Source organism: Canis lupus, chromosome 1 (genome assembly GCF_003254725.2).
Source record: "Canis lupus dingo isolate Sandy chromosome 1, ASM325472v2, whole genome shotgun sequence".
NCBI lineage: Eukaryota > Metazoa > Chordata > Mammalia > Carnivora > Canidae > Canis > Canis lupus.
In genome coordinates, this window is record NC_064243.1 from 83,503,578 (window position 1) to 83,519,925 (window position 16,348).

The window sequence follows — 16,348 nt, forward strand, 5'->3', positions numbered from 1 at the left end:
TGTTGATTGCCTGGCAGTGTCCATGCTGGCATGTGCAGAGTTCTGGAAATTCTGGTCAGGAGCCAACAAGATGAGTCAATGCCCGCTTCCATGCATTTGAGAACAATGACCTTCATTCCTTCCATTAAATCCTGTAATAGAAAGCTGCAGACTCTTGTGCTTTCCTTAAAATCAGATTAAAATCAGTCCCAGTTATATTTCCATGTTATTACGTTAAAGTTCTTATGTGTGTGTTTCTGCTTGGCTCTTTGTGTCTGCTTGGCATTCTCCATTATGACTCTCACTCATGTCTAGGGAATGTGTGTCCCCCTCATAGATGGCATATTTGGCATTCCTCATGCTGTTCACTTACACTGTGTTGGTGGAGATGCAGCCCCAGCCCAGCGTGCAGGAGTGGCTTGTTATCATTTATATCTTCACCAATGCCATTGAGAAAGTCAGGGAGGTGAGTCATCCCTTCTACCTTTGTCTTCTACATCTCTGAAAAGAGGTATTTTGGGCTCATAATGAAAACGGACAGCGGGTCAAGGGTGGGGGTGAGACAGACAATGCTGATCTTAATTTGCTTGCTCTAGGAAGGGTATTTAGGGGAAAATCTCTGATCTTAACCCTTACTCCCTGCCAGATACTTTTCTGGTTGCTGCTCTTTGAAAGCAATTATTTTTGTAGAAGTCCTAGTGTGTTTTATCAGTCTTAGAGTGATGCTATCTAATTGCTGTTAGGCCCTCCATCTATCTGATGTCCCAGAAGTTTTTTTTTTTTCTAGTAAGATTGATATTTATAGCCTACCATTGCTTGCATACTGTCAGCTCCATTTCACACTAGGCCCAGAAATGACTAGAGTTGTGCAGTAGGTAAATAATTCATTTATAGCTTTTGAATTATTTTACTAAACACCTTTGAAAATTGAAGCTGAAAATCCCTGAGGCAAGTAGTCCAAAAAACAAAGCAATACAAAATTTTCATTTTTAGTTTTGCAAATGAGTCACTTAAAAAAAAAATTAGCATCCATGCAGTTGTAACTGCAATCACGTATAGTTACAAGTTTGTTTTATGCATCAATGTATATGTATCTCAGTGTGCATATATCTCTATGTCTATGCATTTGTATACATTTATTTTGTCCCAGAGCTAATATGGCCACTATATTAAGTAAATGTATTCTTAGTAATTATATGTATATTGCTTGCCTGTTACCATTGTGGAGTTTATAGAAAACAATTCAGGAAAAAAACATTATCTGAATTCACCTTTTTTTTTGCTTCAGGGGAAAGAAGTTAATTATTTTAAATTTGAATTTGTCTGATAGTCTATTGCAGGGGTAATTTCTTATAGTGACTTTTAATATTGCATTCTTAGTAATTTCTCAAAAACCCACTAAATAGCAGTAGCAAGACTAGATTGCAGGATTCGTGGATTTCAAACCAATGTCCTCTGCACTTTGCTATCCCTCACGAAAATAGAATTGTAGGTATATAGATCCTCTGTAATACTGGGTTTTAAAATGTCTTGGTGGTCCCCTGTGTTAGCTTAGGATTCATAAAAGCTAGGAAAAGCTGCTTCTTTTTAAAAAAAAAAAAAAAAAAACTTCTGGTTTGTTTTTCAAATTGCTGGTTCACACTAGCAGTGACATTAAAACACACTTGTTTTACTACTTGTTTAACTACTAAAATTATTTTAGTAGTTCATTAGCCAAGGATAACTGAAGTCTATAAAATATCCAAGTGACCTAAGGTTTGGTGGGATTCAAATTTCTCTGTAAGCAAGCACTTGATGTACCAAAGAATATTATTATGAGGCTCTTGAGTTATATACCGCATTCTTTAAATTTCCCTCTTTCTTTCTTCTTTTAGGTCTGTATTTCAGAACCTGGGAAGTTTACTCAAAAGGTGAAGGTATGGATTAGTGAGTACTGGAACGTGATAGAAACTGTGGCTATTGGCCTGTTTTCAGTTGGCTTCGGCCTCCGGTGGGGCGATCCTCCTTTGCACACAGCGGGAAGACTGATATACTGCATAGACATCATATTCTGGTTCTCACGGCTCCTGGACTTCTTTGCTGTGAATCAACATGTAGGTCCTTATGTGACCATGATTGCAAAAATGGTGAGTATGGTCTGCTTATATATTCTGGGGTCCTTTGACCCCAGATGGTTCTACCTACTTTCATGGCTTACAAAAGTTTAACTTTTAGAATTATTTACAGAAACCCAGACATCCAGCTCACTTCATCTCTGCTTTCCTTATAACCATGAACTCGTATTTCACAAATGTCCTAGGAGAGTGTATTGGCTCGTTGATTTGGATCCTCTGCTTATTAACTTTTTGGGTAGGGGCCAGATAGTATGATTGAAGCAAATTTGTCTCTAAGCATGGTAATTCTTGGGGGTGAGGTTTATGTGAGGATAGCAGTAATATTTTCTGCTAAAGTATCTCCTCACCCTTGGCCAGCTCTTAAATAGTACATATTGTAGGACACACCCAGTTCTAAGTACTTTGTACCTATTAACTCAATCTTCAAAATGACTTTATGAAATAGGTACAATTATTATCCACATTTTACATATAAGGAAATGGAGATTAAGCAGATCTCCCAAGGGCATAAGTAGGGAGGTCAGGTTTCAAATCTGAACTACCTGGCTCTTTCACCTGAGCCTCCTGTGCAGGTGGGTTACCCTTCTCTAACAGGCTCTGTAGAGGGACCTGAGACCCACCCTCTAGGAAGTACAGTACTTCCAGATCATCTTTGGTTCTTCCTTCTGAAATACCCATTGGCAGGGAAGGGACGAGTTCTAGAGAAAGAATCATAATGTGAAAACAAAGAAGAACAGAAAAGGGAGTGTCTTCTGGACTCCAAAGACAGATTTTTCTTTCTTTACACTTTTAGACTGGCAATGTTTTCTCTGATTTTGGTGACATTGGTATTTACCAGATAGGCTATGCCAAGGTAACTAACATATCTTAGTGACATAGTACAGGTTTATTTCTCCCTAATGCAAAGTGTAATGAGTGTTCATGGGGACTGACCTCTACCCTATAAGTCAGGGATCCAGAATCCTTCCACCTGGTGATGGAGTCATGTCAGCATGTGGCTTCCAAGACCTCCTATGATGGGGAATGAGAGGGATGGAGAAAGTCCAATGGCTTTTAACTGTTCTGGACAGGAAGTAAAATAACTTCCCATTACTCCAGAGGCCATCGGCTAGAATAGATCATAGGGTCCCAGCTTTGTGGAAGGGAGGCTAAGAAATGCCAAGGAGCTCATAAGATACTCACGGCATAATTATCTCTGCCACAGTGAACCAATGGGTTGAGGTGATGTACATTTAGTAAGTGAAATGAATCTGACTTGATCAGTTTCTCAGACTCTAATCAACTCCTGAAGATAATCCTAGGAATAAGGATTATTTGACTAATTTGAATACTTCCTATTTTTTGTTTAAGCACAAATTCTTTACCCTCAGCACATTTCTGTTCCTCCATAGACCACATCAACATAAAACATGTACAGAGAGAAGGAGGTGATTTAGCCACAGGAAGCCCAGCTCTTCATGGACAAGGGCATTTTGGTCAATGACTAGACAGTCTTATTATTGGAGGTGTAATTATGAATGATGCTAGTGCTTGATTTGTTTTAAATTTCAAATCTGTGGTAAACTTCTGGTTGTGCCTTGCTCTTTTGCAGACAGCAAACATGTTCTACATTGTGATCTTGATGGCCATAGTCCTGTTGAGCTTTGGAGTGGCCCGCAAGGCCATACTTTCGCCAAAGCAGCTTCCATCTTGGAGTCTTGCTCGAGATGTTGTATTTGAGCCATACTGGATGATTTATGGAGAAGTCTATGCTTCAGATATAGATGGTGTGTAGGGGATTTTGCCATCACGGAGAAATCAAACCTTTGTGGATATTCAGAGTAAAAGAAAAAAAATCTGGAAAATACTCATCTGGATCTTAAAGATGCCGAAAATTGGCGGTATTCTGCTAAGTTAATGTGCTAAATATTTGTGTAGAACCATAGGACTGTGATTCATCTTATCTCTCATTCTTTTAAATTCTTTATTTGTAGTTTGCGAAAGCCGCCCGTCTTGCCCCCCTGGTTCTTTTCTTACTCCGTTTCTCCAAGCTGTCTACCTCTTCGTACAGTATATCATCATGGTGAACCTGTTGATTGCTTTTTTCAAGTAGGTTATTTTAATTAAATATGGTTATTTTATGTAAATCAAAATTAATCAAAATTAAATCAACATGATTTCATTTGAATCAAAATCTATTTTGAGTATTAAACCTTTGGGTTTTCTGTGTTCCTTTTTTCCCCCTTTTTCACTGTAGTTTTGACATATGGGCATGAAACTACTGGTAGATAGGGAGCAGAGCACAAGAAAAGAGGAAAAAACAATAAATGGAGAGAAATTAATAAAAGCAGAATGAAAGGAGAACATGCATTGTAATAAAGCAATGAATTGGAATCATGGAAGAATAACAGTGTCTGAGATTGAAAGCTGACAGTGGGGTTCTTGTTGGCTTTTCTTTACTTGGCTCCAGTGTATCTTAGTCTCTGTTTTCTTCTAGCTCACTTTTCATTTCTTCTCAGTCTGCTTTTCTTTTCTTTTCTTTTTTTTTTTAAGATTTTATTTATTTATTCATGACACACACACACACACACACACACACACACACACACACACACAGGCAGGGATACAGGCAGAGGGAGAAGCAGGCTCCATTCCAAGCAGGGAGCCTGATGTGGGACTCAAATCCCGGGTCTCCAGGACCACACCTTTGGCTGAAGGTGGCGCTAAACCGCTGAGCCACCCTGGCTGCCCTCAGTCTGCTTTTCTGCATCATCTCCTCCTTAACCTTGTAACATTGGAATGTCCCTGGTCCCAGACCTTGCTCATCTCTCTCTCTCTCTCTCTCTTTCTCTCTCTCATAAAGATTTCTGTTTATTTGTTTGAGAGAGAGAGAGAGAGAGAGTGTACACAAGTTGTGGGGAAGGGCAGAGGGAGAAGCAGGCTGCCCACTGAGCAGGGAGCCCATTGCACAGCTCAATTCCAGGACCCTGAGATCATGACCTGAGCCAAAGGCAGACGCTTAACCAACTGAGCCACCGAAGCACCCACTCATCTCTTATTTGCATTTTGTTTGATCTTGTCAGTGTCCTATAATGCTGACAAATTCTACTTTATGTTTCCATCCCCCATCTCTTCCTCAAACTCCAACCTCACAGATCCAGCTGCCCACTTTCACTGCCAGTTGGATGTATAATAGAATTCTAAAATTCTAAATGTCCAAACTCTTGATCTCCTCTCTTTCCCAGCATATATTTGTCATCATTCCCAAATCTATGGAGAAGACCACAAATTTCTGTCAAGTCTCCCATTTCCCCATTTGTTCAGATCATAAGCCTTGGAGTCATTCTCAATACCACTTGTATCTCTGTCTCAAAACTGTCAGGAACTCCTGTTGGCTCTGCCTCCCAACAGATCATCAATCCAACCACCCCTTGCCACCGTACTGCTACCAGAGAGCCTCCTACTCATTTCTCTGCTTCTATCTTTGGCCCCATATTCTCTTATCAACATGGTAGCTCCTAGTGACCCTTTAAAAACATATGTCACGTGATGTCACTACTCTGCTCCGAACCCTCAGTGGCATCCCATTTCAAAGTTCCTGCAATGACCTAGAGAACCCCAGTGATCTGGCTTCCCTGCTGCTTTTCAAATCATGCATCACACTCCTCTTCCCCTAACCCTTTCCTCTCCAATCACACTGGCCCCTCATAGGTTTTCAACAAGCACAGGTGTGTTTGTAGCTGCTATTCTCTCTGCCTGGAGTGCTCTTCCATCACCTGCTGGTGTGATCCATTTTCTTACCCCTTTCTAGTCTTTGCTCACATGTTCCCTTTATCATTAGCCCTAACCTAAGGATGACATTTGAAAGTACAGCCCCTTTTCCCTCAGCCATCTCTTTGACATGTCTGGTTTCCCCTATTCTTCTTTCTTTATACCCACTTATAAATACAAATATATTTTATAATTTATTTATACTTCCCCCCTTCCCTGTTTATGGGTCTCCTCTTCAGGAATATAAGCACCATAAGGAAAAGATATTTTACTGTCTTTTTTTGCTGATGAATTTTTCCCAAGTACCAAAAAAGAAGAGAAGAGAAATCAATGTGATGGGATCTAAGTAAAAAAAAAAAAAAAAAAAAATAATAATAATAATAATGGAGAGAAGCAAAAATAAATCAGAATACTTAAAAAAATGACTATTGCAAATACATGGGGGAAGACATACCTTTCTGCTTGTCACAAGACTATATGATAACTGTCATCTCTTTTTATAAACTTCTAATATTTACTGGTATTTAGTTAATGTAGCTATTTTTTTTCCACATTTCAAATAATATTGAGTGTTAAGTATGAGATTTTTGTTTCTCAAAAATGATAGGTTGAGTCAAAAGAAAGGTTAAGAAATCCTCACATAGACCAGTCCTCTCACCCTAGAGAGGAACACAGTGAGGACCAAACAAGCTGAGAAACCCAGATCTGACTACTTGTCCAGGGGTCCATTCCAGATTCTTTATATCGAGAATTACCAAAACCCTGAAATACACTGTGAAGATTGCCACCTGCTGGTGGGCAGGCTGTAGTCAGACTTGGAGTGACAGCAGCATTTAATCTTGGTTCTCAAACTTGCTGGTGCAGCAGAATCACCTGGACGGGTTCCTGAGACACAGATCACTATAATGTCTCTGCTGCAGTTTCCAGTAGTTCTGGGCTAAGGCCAGAGAGTTTACATTTTTGACATGTCCTCGGGTGATGCTGATTCTGATTCAGACCACACTTTGAGAACTCCTGTTAAAAACCACTTTTCTATCTTTCCATCATTTACTTGATGGATTCTGTGAAACTTTCCCCTTCCTCTTTTTCTAAGCTGACTTTCTCCAGAATAGTTCTGCCTACTTCTCTTTATCCTTGCTCAAGTTTAGGGTTTCCTGTATTTTTATTGGCTAATTTTGGCTGTCCTCCTCAAGTACGACTTTGCCATCTTTCTCTAAAGAAACTAAACATTAGCCCAAGCAGAATGTTAAGGCAGATATTCCATTGTGTCCTCTCCCCACTCCTATCCTTTTACAAACTTCACATTAAGTAATTTGGGATGATAGGTTGTATTAGAATAATTGTACCACCCACCACAACTTCCATCACTGGTTCTATAATGGTATTTATTGTACTATCTGCATTTTAATATTGATGTCCTTAAAGTGATAATCCAAGGTAGCCTACCAATAAGAGGTTATATTCATTGTAAAGTTAATGTAAACAATTTTATCTAGTTTCTAAATAGAAGCTCTGCTTCTTGGTATTTTAGGATGAACTGAGTTTTCTTTCCCATCGCTTCTTCATTAATATTCTTTCACTTGAGTATTTTAACTAGGATTATTCTATCAGTTCTCACATTTGACAGGAGGAGAATCTCTTCATAAGGTTGATGATCTAGAAACATTAATGATTTTATAATTTACCATTCTGGACCAAAAAGAGCTTCTTCTTTGAGAAGAGATGGGGAACCAAGAATAGGACAGAGGGCAGTATATGTTCATTGCTTTTAAAACATCAGCATTTTCTCTGTGATTGTAATTTTAATCTTTTGTTTATTATTCTTATGAGCATATTTGATTGTAGAGGATGATTAAATGCATCTTATTTGGTTAGATGAAGAATCACAAGTGCAATAGCTATTATTTTTATTGACTAATTGCTGAGAATCTCAGGCAAACCAGTCATAAAAGTTGTAAAATAGAGAATCTGTTATGTTTCAGGATGCTATACTAAAACATTATCCCTCTCTTCACTACAACTTACAGTAATGTTTACATGGATATGAAATCCATCTCCAATAAGCTATGGAAGTACAATCGATATCGCTACATCATGACCTACCACCAGAAGCCTTGGCTGCCCCCACCTTTCATCCTGCTGAGCCATGTTGGTCTTCTCCTTCGCCGGCTTTGCCATCATCAGGCCCCAAATGACCAAGAGGAGGGTGATGTTGGATTAAGTAAGTTTTCATTGGTGGGGCACCAGCATGAGAGTAAAGAGTGGAGATCTGAGGTGAAAACACACAGTTCAATTTAGGGCACAGGGCGGAAGGCTCTGGGGGGGGGGTCACTCAATATATATATAGAGAGAGAGAGAAAGAGAGAGAGAGAGTACTAGCTGAAGACCTGGGTGGAAGGAAATACATTGATCTCATCAGGTGGTGGTAGTACCTTTTGAGGAAATTAACCAATACTCTGGAAAAAAGGAAGAGGTTAAGAACAGAATCTCTCCTTGAGTGTGGAAAGGCTTTATGTTACTTGGAAAAGCTGTGTTTTCTCCTTTCACCTGGGAGTTCATCAGAGTGACTCCTGGGGAGCAGTCACAGTGAACCGTACTCATTGCCTGTTGTTGAAGATGGAATCCAAACAGAAAGGAGTCACAGAAGGTCTCGTGGACTGAGGGAAATTGATAAGACAGACTCGGCTTCACTTATTAACCAGAGTCCTGATTCTCTGCTTCCTAATCTACTGAGAATGGAGGTTATTCTGTATAGTTGTTTCATATTTTCAATTCAAGATGCAGAAACGTAGATTCTTGTTTTCCTTTTCTTCTTCTTTCTCTTCTTTTTGCCATACTTAAGTCTGCCTATTTTGAGAGTCTCCTAGCTCATTTTGCTTATCCACATCTTCACTGCATGCTATGACTCTCACACTAATTGTTATAATAGAGCATTTCTTTTTGTGGTTTTACAGACCTATTGTAGTTTCTCTCAAGCAATTTCACAATTGGTACCAGGCCCATTTCTAGATAATTCCTACACATAGAGAAAAGGGGTGGCATAAATTCACAATTGTTATCTCCATTCCTACATCCAAAATATCCCTGAAAACAGAAAGCTTTTTTTCTTCTTAAGTTACAGATTCATTTGGACAAAAGAGGCTGATGGGACTCCTGTGAAGCCGTTTATTCTCTTTATCTGTTGTAGCATGAATATTCATTGGTTTTGCTACAAAAATAATGTGTTGGATTGTAGGGTGCTGCCCTCCCCTCAGTTAGGGGTTTTACTTCATTTATGGCATATGCACTATATTATTTTTCCAAAAGGAGAAAAGGAAAATTCTGAATTCTAAAACATACTGGGTTCCAGGAGTTTCAGATAAGGGATTGTGTACTCTTCCATTTCCCTGGGCTTTTAAGGGGACAGGTGTTATGACAAGGTTGATAGGATGATATGCTTTTGTTCCTGCTGGTAATTGGCTTAGGGAGGTATTTTTCTCTTCTTAAGTCACTTTGGAGATTTACTTTTCTTTTCCCTCCTGCACCCATCCCCTCCATAGATTCAGACTATATGAGGAAGGCAAAGCACAGATGAATTACTTTTTAAAAAAGATTTTTTATTTTAGAGAGAGGAGATGGGGGATGGATAAGCAAGGGAGATGAAGAGAGACTCTCAAGCAGTCTCTGCACTGAGTGTGGAACCCCATGCCACTCTCAATCCCACAGCCCTGAGATCATAACCAGAGTTGAAATCAAGAGTTGGCCACTTAACTGATTGACCTACCCAGCACCCTACAACGGAAGTCACTTTAAAGGCTTATAATTATATTATAATCTTTAGGCTTCTAATAGAGAGCCATCCCAGGCATTGGCTGAGGACTACTGTAATCTAATAGGAGAGTGTGAACCAGGGGAGAGATCCTGGAATTGGCTGGGATTTGGCCAGATTTTAGCTTCACCTTCATCTGCACTTATAGGAAGATTCTTGTATATAACTCAAGTAAATTTCTGATGGATAGAGGTGTGTTCATCCTGAGTTCTGAAAAAATCTTGAATTTTTGTAAAACTTCTTCCAATCCTCTAGTGAAGATTGACGTTTGCATATGGGGCAGCAGTGCCACCTGGTGGAGAGTCACAAGAATGCTCCACATGTGCAAGCTGCACCTGTCACTGGAATTGATTGGTCTTTGGGTTTTGTTTTCAGGAATCCACAGAAGGATCAAATCTTGATAACTGTAAAATTTCTCCTTAATGATTCCTTAATGAAAATGAGTATTTAGGGTTTTGGGGGGTGGTTACTGGATTTTTTCAGTATCTGAGCATTCTTTCACACCATAAGATCGGAAAACATTGTGTATTGCAATTGTGGACATATTTTTATGGCTGAATATTGTTTTCTCTTTGCCACGCTTTTCAATTTAAAATTTATATTTTTGTCTCATTTTATTGGAAAATGATGAAATGTTTGGATTTCTAGTAAGTTTGAAGGAACTCTGATGGGTTTTTTTTTCCTAATTTAAGTGAAACCACTGAAGGAAGAGAATGCTCCCTTTTTAACCTTTTGCAACACCATTTATATATTTTCCAAGTGTTAGAAACTTGTTCATAAGCCAGTATACTTTTCTGTTAGATCAGAATGAGGGCCAAAGGTGGTAGACGGAATGTATCACTGAAGTCTGACAATTGAATTGTGTTAGCTTTGTAACATCATGATAATGTGTCTTTTTGTGAGTTAATTATGATTATGTCAAAGAAAGTGGATAGTCTCAGCCAGTGGCTGGCAATAATGTCTCTGCTTCCAATAGAGTAATTTCATGCAGTTAACCCTTGAGCAACATGGGGGTTAGGGGCACCAGCCACCTGCGGACTCAAAAATCTGTGTATAACTTTTGACTCCCCCAAAACTTAACTACTAATAGACTTCTGTGGCCCAGAAGCCTTCCTGATAACATAAACAGTCAATTAATACATATTTTGGGTAATGTATGTGTTATATACTGAGACTTACAATAAGGTGAGCTAGAGAAAAGGTTTATATTAAGAAAATAGTAAAGGAGAGAAAATACATATACATCACTTTACTGTATTTACTGGGAAAACGAAACAAAACAAAATGAACCATAATGCATACAAGTGGACCCCTACACTTCATGTTGCTCAAGGTTCAAGTGTATATACAAATTCAGTGTAACAAGGTGAAACTTTCTTACACTTGCTGGATTAATTTAACAGACTTCAACTTGATCTTATCTTGATTTTAACCTACAGGTTGCTTATGTAATTTTGATAGACAAAACAGGTGGTAAGGAAAAATGACAATGTGATTCTTTCCCCATATGCATATAAATATAATGAAGCTTGGTTAATGTGTAGATACAGTCTACCCTATGAGCATATTGAACAGAAAGTGTTCCTCATGAGTCATCTTCAAATCCCCACTCCTGTTTTTAGAATAATAGGAAAGATCCAAACTGGTATTTCTATTTGTTTCTGCATAGTGCTTCTCTATTACTATTAGGAATTTGGTGTGACGAAGCAGCAAAGTTTATCACACAAGCTATACTTTATTTTCAACACAAATGGAAGAAAAGCCACTCTTATTCTGTATCAGCTTCCTATTAAAGACAAATAATGATTTTTTATGTGCCATACTTATTTACATAGAACTCTATCTGAGTGAGGAGGATCTGAAAAGACTTCATGATTTTGAAGAGCAGTGTGTGGAAATATACTTCCATGAGAAGACGGAAAGTCTGAATAATAGCTATGAGGAACGAATCCGAGTAACATCAGAAAGGTAAAAGATAAGTCTTTTTTTTTCCAGCTCCTCAAACCTGATTTTTTAAAAAAGATTTTATTTATTTATTCATGAGAGACACACAGAGAGGCAGAGACATAAGCAGAGGGAGAAGCAGGCTCCATTCAGGGAGCCCAATGTGGGACTCGATCCTAGGACCCTGGATCACGCCCTGAGCCAAAGGCAGATGCTCAACCACTGAGCCACCCAGGCATTCCCCCCAAACCTGATTCTACTAAGAATGTCTGAAGAAGTAGAAAGATGGACTTTCAAAACCTAGAGGTTTGGGTGCTCTACAATCTTGTCTAGTAGCATATAGTATTTCCATAATGGATGTGTATTTATTGAGCACCTCCTATGTTCCAGGTGCCCTTCTAGTCACCAGAGATAGTGAATAAGAGATAGTGAATAAGAAGAGACAAGAGTCCCTGCCTTCATAAGACTAGTGTGTGCAGGCAGAGGGGTCAGGGGGCAGGGGAGAAGTAATACACAGAGAAACACATGCAAATATGCAATTTAATATCAGTTAAAGAGCAATGAAGAAAAAAATCTAGTTGCATTTTTTCGATGGTAGTGAGGGGTCTGCCAGAGTTGGAGGCGGGGGTGGGAGGCAGTGGTGGTGTTGAGTGGACTCTCTTTGACTTGGGCCAGGGAGGTCATGGAGGAGTTGGAGGAGAGACCCGAGGGAGGTAGGCCAGATATGCAGTGGGATGGTCCCCTGGCTGCAGGAACAGCCAGTGAGAATGCCCGTGGCAACAGTGTGTGTCCACCAATGGTGGGTTGGACTGGAGAAGCTGTAGGGCTACGTGCTGGTTGCACTGGGGAGACAAGGGCAGGTGAGGTTTTGTTTTTACATGGGGATAACAAAAGAAATGTGTATGGTCCTGGAGATGATTCACCAGCAAAGGAGAAATCGCAGGAGCAGGAGGGAAGAGGCGATTGGCCACAAGAAAGGCCTTGATGCCTGGGCTCCTCACCTCCCCCCCCCCCCCCCCCCCCCCCCCCGACACCCCCAGCAGGGGGGCCAGCAGAGAGGTTGCAGCTAGGGTATGCCTGTACGCATTTAAAAAAAATAAACCCAAAAAACAAAAAAACCCACAGAATTTTTTTGTACCCAGAAGCAAATTGACAGAACTTAAATGTGTTCCTTTATTTTCGAATATACACGGACCTGACTATACAATGTTATAGCTAATTATGCATATATTTTTTCTGATGTCCAAATGGATAGACAGTGAATCCTTAAATGTGGCTCTCTGTAAAATTGAATTACGTGAAGAACTCCCTAAATGGTTTGCTATGGGTAGAAGTCATATTTCTGGACTTTTCAATTGGTGTCATATTATGTAAATGTGTATTTAGGTGGCTGGTTGAATGTCAGACCAAATTTTATTTTGAGGAAAAGATATCAAATAAAGGTTTGCGAGCACACAAATTTTATTTTCCTTAAATAATATACTCAGGCCAGAGCTTGATGAGCTTTTCTTACCTTTTTCCTCTACTGCACATTCTGCCTCCTTGGTGGATATGCTCGCTGAGTCCTGTGGGCCAGCCTGGCTCTCTGTTTCCTAGGAAACACATGCCCAGATAGCAGTTTAGAGAGCCCGGGTAAAGACCTGCTTCTGTCACTTACTGGCTCTGTGCACTTGGGCAAATTTACTCTGGCCTTTGTTTTCTTATGTGTAAGATGCACCCAAAAATAGACCTAGCTCTTAGAGGTACTGTGAGGATTGCATGAAGTAACAGAGATGGACTATGTGGCAGAGTGCTGATCGATAGTAAGGGTACAGCGAAAGTAACAATAGTCTCCCCAAACTGTGAGTGTGATTTCTTTTTAAATACATATTTTCTTTCAAAACTTAAAAAGAGAATAAATACATGAGATGAGATGTATTTCCTTGCCCCAGATTATGAATGAGGACAAGGTCACAGAAAGCCCCTCCTTTGCACTGTAAACTAAAGATTTTTAGGTGGTCAGATATGGACAGATTTAAGTTCTAGGCAAATGCCTTCAGTTACAGTGTGGATTCCTGGTGTCGGAATCAGAAGTATGGAGATAGCAGGGGTTGATGCAGCAGGAGGATGAGTGACGGGGGCTAGCCAAACCAGCCATGGTAGGTTTGAAAGGACATATCTGAGTCTAATTTGGGCTGTTATATATAACAAAGTGCCAGAGGCTGGGGGGCTTGTAAGTAGTAGAAAGTAATTGCTCACAGTTCTGGAGGCTGGGAAATCCAAGATCAACATTGTTGGGTGACAGCCCCCTTCTGGGTTGCAGACTTCTCTTGTGTCTTCCACATGGCGGAGGGGGTGAGGGAGCACTGTGGGGTTTCAAGGCACAAATCCCATTCATGAAGACTCTACCCTCATGACCTATTCACCTCCCAAAGGCCCCACCTACTAATACCATCACCTTTGGGGGGTTAGAATGCAACATATGAATTTCAGGGAGATCTAAACATTCAGACCATAACAGAAGGGATGAATCAAGGCATGTTTAGAAAGGGTGAGTCATGAGGGGAGTTAGGGGTTGGACGTGCAGCCAAGGGAGAGGGTGGAGTCCAAGATGACTCTCATATCTGTAGCAGGGGTAATTAGGTGAAAAATGGCATCACCATGATAGGAAAAAAAATGTGCAAAAAACATGGGTAAGGGGCAAGCAATGAGTTTTAGCTTTGTTGAGCTTGAGACTCTTGTGGCACATTTAGCCAGAGATTTCTGGGAGGCATTATATGTGAGGCTATGAAGTCCTGAGGCCAAGATTGAACTAGACAAGGAGATTTGGGAGTCATCTGCCCCTTGTGAGAAAATAAAACCATGACAGGGGAAGTGATTATGCCCAGGAAGCAAGAAGGATGAGGAAGCTCAGTGGGCTGAAGGTGGAACCCTGAGGAGTGCCAACACCTGTGTAGCAGAGCAGGGAAGAGGAGCTTATGGGGAAGATTAACCAGAACCCACCAGAGGAGAATAAGGAAAACTAGGAAATGGTAGTGTCATGAGTCAAATGGATCCAGCGTGCAAACTTGAGAACTAGACATTTATGAACAAGTAATTCAGTAATAGTAGTAGTGGTGGTGGAGGTGATTGTAATATGACCAGCACCATCAATCATCATATATCATTATATCCCTCTTGAGTCTTTTCCTTGGGTAGAGGAAGGAGTAGAAGGTAGATGGCTATGTATCTTCTGAATAGTATTCTGGAGGCTTTCATGGGTTCTAGAATTTGATTATGAATGCCTAATTTCACTTTTCAAAACATCATCATTTCTCCCTCATGCTAGAGCTACCTCACCAGCCTTCTAATTGCATGGTCAGCCCTGTTGAGGTCATCTCTGGGGAGTTCACAATGGAAGCATGAGAGGGAGGGAAGAAGACTTCCCTGAGGTAGCTTGAGCTAGTTTGAAGAGGAAGGGAAAGGAGATTAGGAGGATATTTGCACAGCTGCCTACCTGTGAAGGAGAGATCACCTATATCCTTGCAGAATTAAGTGAGTGAGTTGTGAGACCTGAAATAGAGAAGTATTAGGCTGTTTTATGTCCCCCTTTCTCTGGAACACTGGCTACTTTTTGACCCTAGCAACACAAACCAGCATTTCTTGCTTTCTGTTCTATGGAGTAAGATGTTAATTGGATATTTTTCCATTTAAGCATGTTATATTTTGGAAATATTGCATTCAGTTTTTTAAATAATTTCTGCACCCAATGTGGGGCTCGGACACACAACCTGAGATCAAGAGTTGCACACTCTACCACCTGAGCCTACCAGGTGTCCCTGGGAAATGTGACATTTTAAAACAAGTCATATTGTGACTCAGTAAAGTTATCATTGGAGCAGGTCCTGACATCCTGTCATCATTTTACTTTGAAACCTTATTGAGAAACATTCGTGAGCACCCCCAGCATGGGAAACGTTGGCATAATTTGTTTAGCACTTCCCACGCTTCTAAGGCCTCTGTGAGAACTTTGCCTAGATCTCCGATGAGTTGCTCAGAGGTGCCAGAGTGCCAGGGTTCATGCTACTAGTTGTGGAGTCAGACTGTCTGGGTTCCAAGCTTCACTCCATCTCTAGCCATGTAACTGGCCACGCGACCTAATCTCTTTTATGAAAGGAGTAATAGGAATGCCTCCATTATAGGGTTGTTATGCAGATTAAATAAAATAATACTATAGAGGCTTGTAACATGCCTGGCACCTAGTGAGAACTCAGAGAATATTACAATTATCATGATGATTATAATTACACTCCTTATAATCTTATTTTAAAACATCTTCTCCAAGGACCCACAGTTAAACAATAGTTATATTGGTCTTCCCCCCCACCCTCAGATTGTGCTCAGGGGAAACTAAACTTCTAAGAATTTATTTTACATGTCAGAATCACTGAAAGTCTAGATTAAATTAATATAGGTGGTGGTTGAGGAATATGATTAAAATATGTCTCATGGGACATAATGCTTTAGGGAAAAAAAAAATAAGCAAGAGAACCCGATGTGAGGGTGACCAGGTTATTTGTCTAACCAGTCTCTATTGTCAAATGTTACCTGTTGCTGTGAATAGTTGCTGGTTTCTATTGTGTCCATTTGATGTGACTGCTGCTAATGGAACTTAATGAGCCTCCATTACTGCTGTTCAGACTGTTCTGTTTTTGAATTAGATGAAACACTGCACTAAATGGAGAGGCTCTAATTAAGCATATTTGGAAGGGAGTATACATATATTTTGTGCTCT

General features: G+C 40.1%; 1 protein-coding gene across 1 annotated transcript in view; it reads left to right on the forward strand.

The window, feature by feature from the left end:
- TRPM6 (transient receptor potential cation channel subfamily M member 6) overlaps positions 1–16,348 on the forward strand; it is a 137,159-nt gene that overhangs the window by 74,538 nt on the left and 46,273 nt on the right. Inside the window, exons 20-25 of the mRNA XM_025423303.3 lie at positions 317–445; positions 1,854–2,105; positions 3,685–3,859; positions 4,067–4,181; positions 7,871–8,064; positions 11,487–11,619. Of these exons, the coding sequence (XP_025279088.1) occupies positions 317–445; positions 1,854–2,105; positions 3,685–3,859; positions 4,067–4,181; positions 7,871–8,064; positions 11,487–11,619 (998 nt within the window). The remainder of the gene's footprint in view (positions 1–316; positions 446–1,853; positions 2,106–3,684; positions 3,860–4,066; positions 4,182–7,870; positions 8,065–11,486; positions 11,620–16,348) is intronic.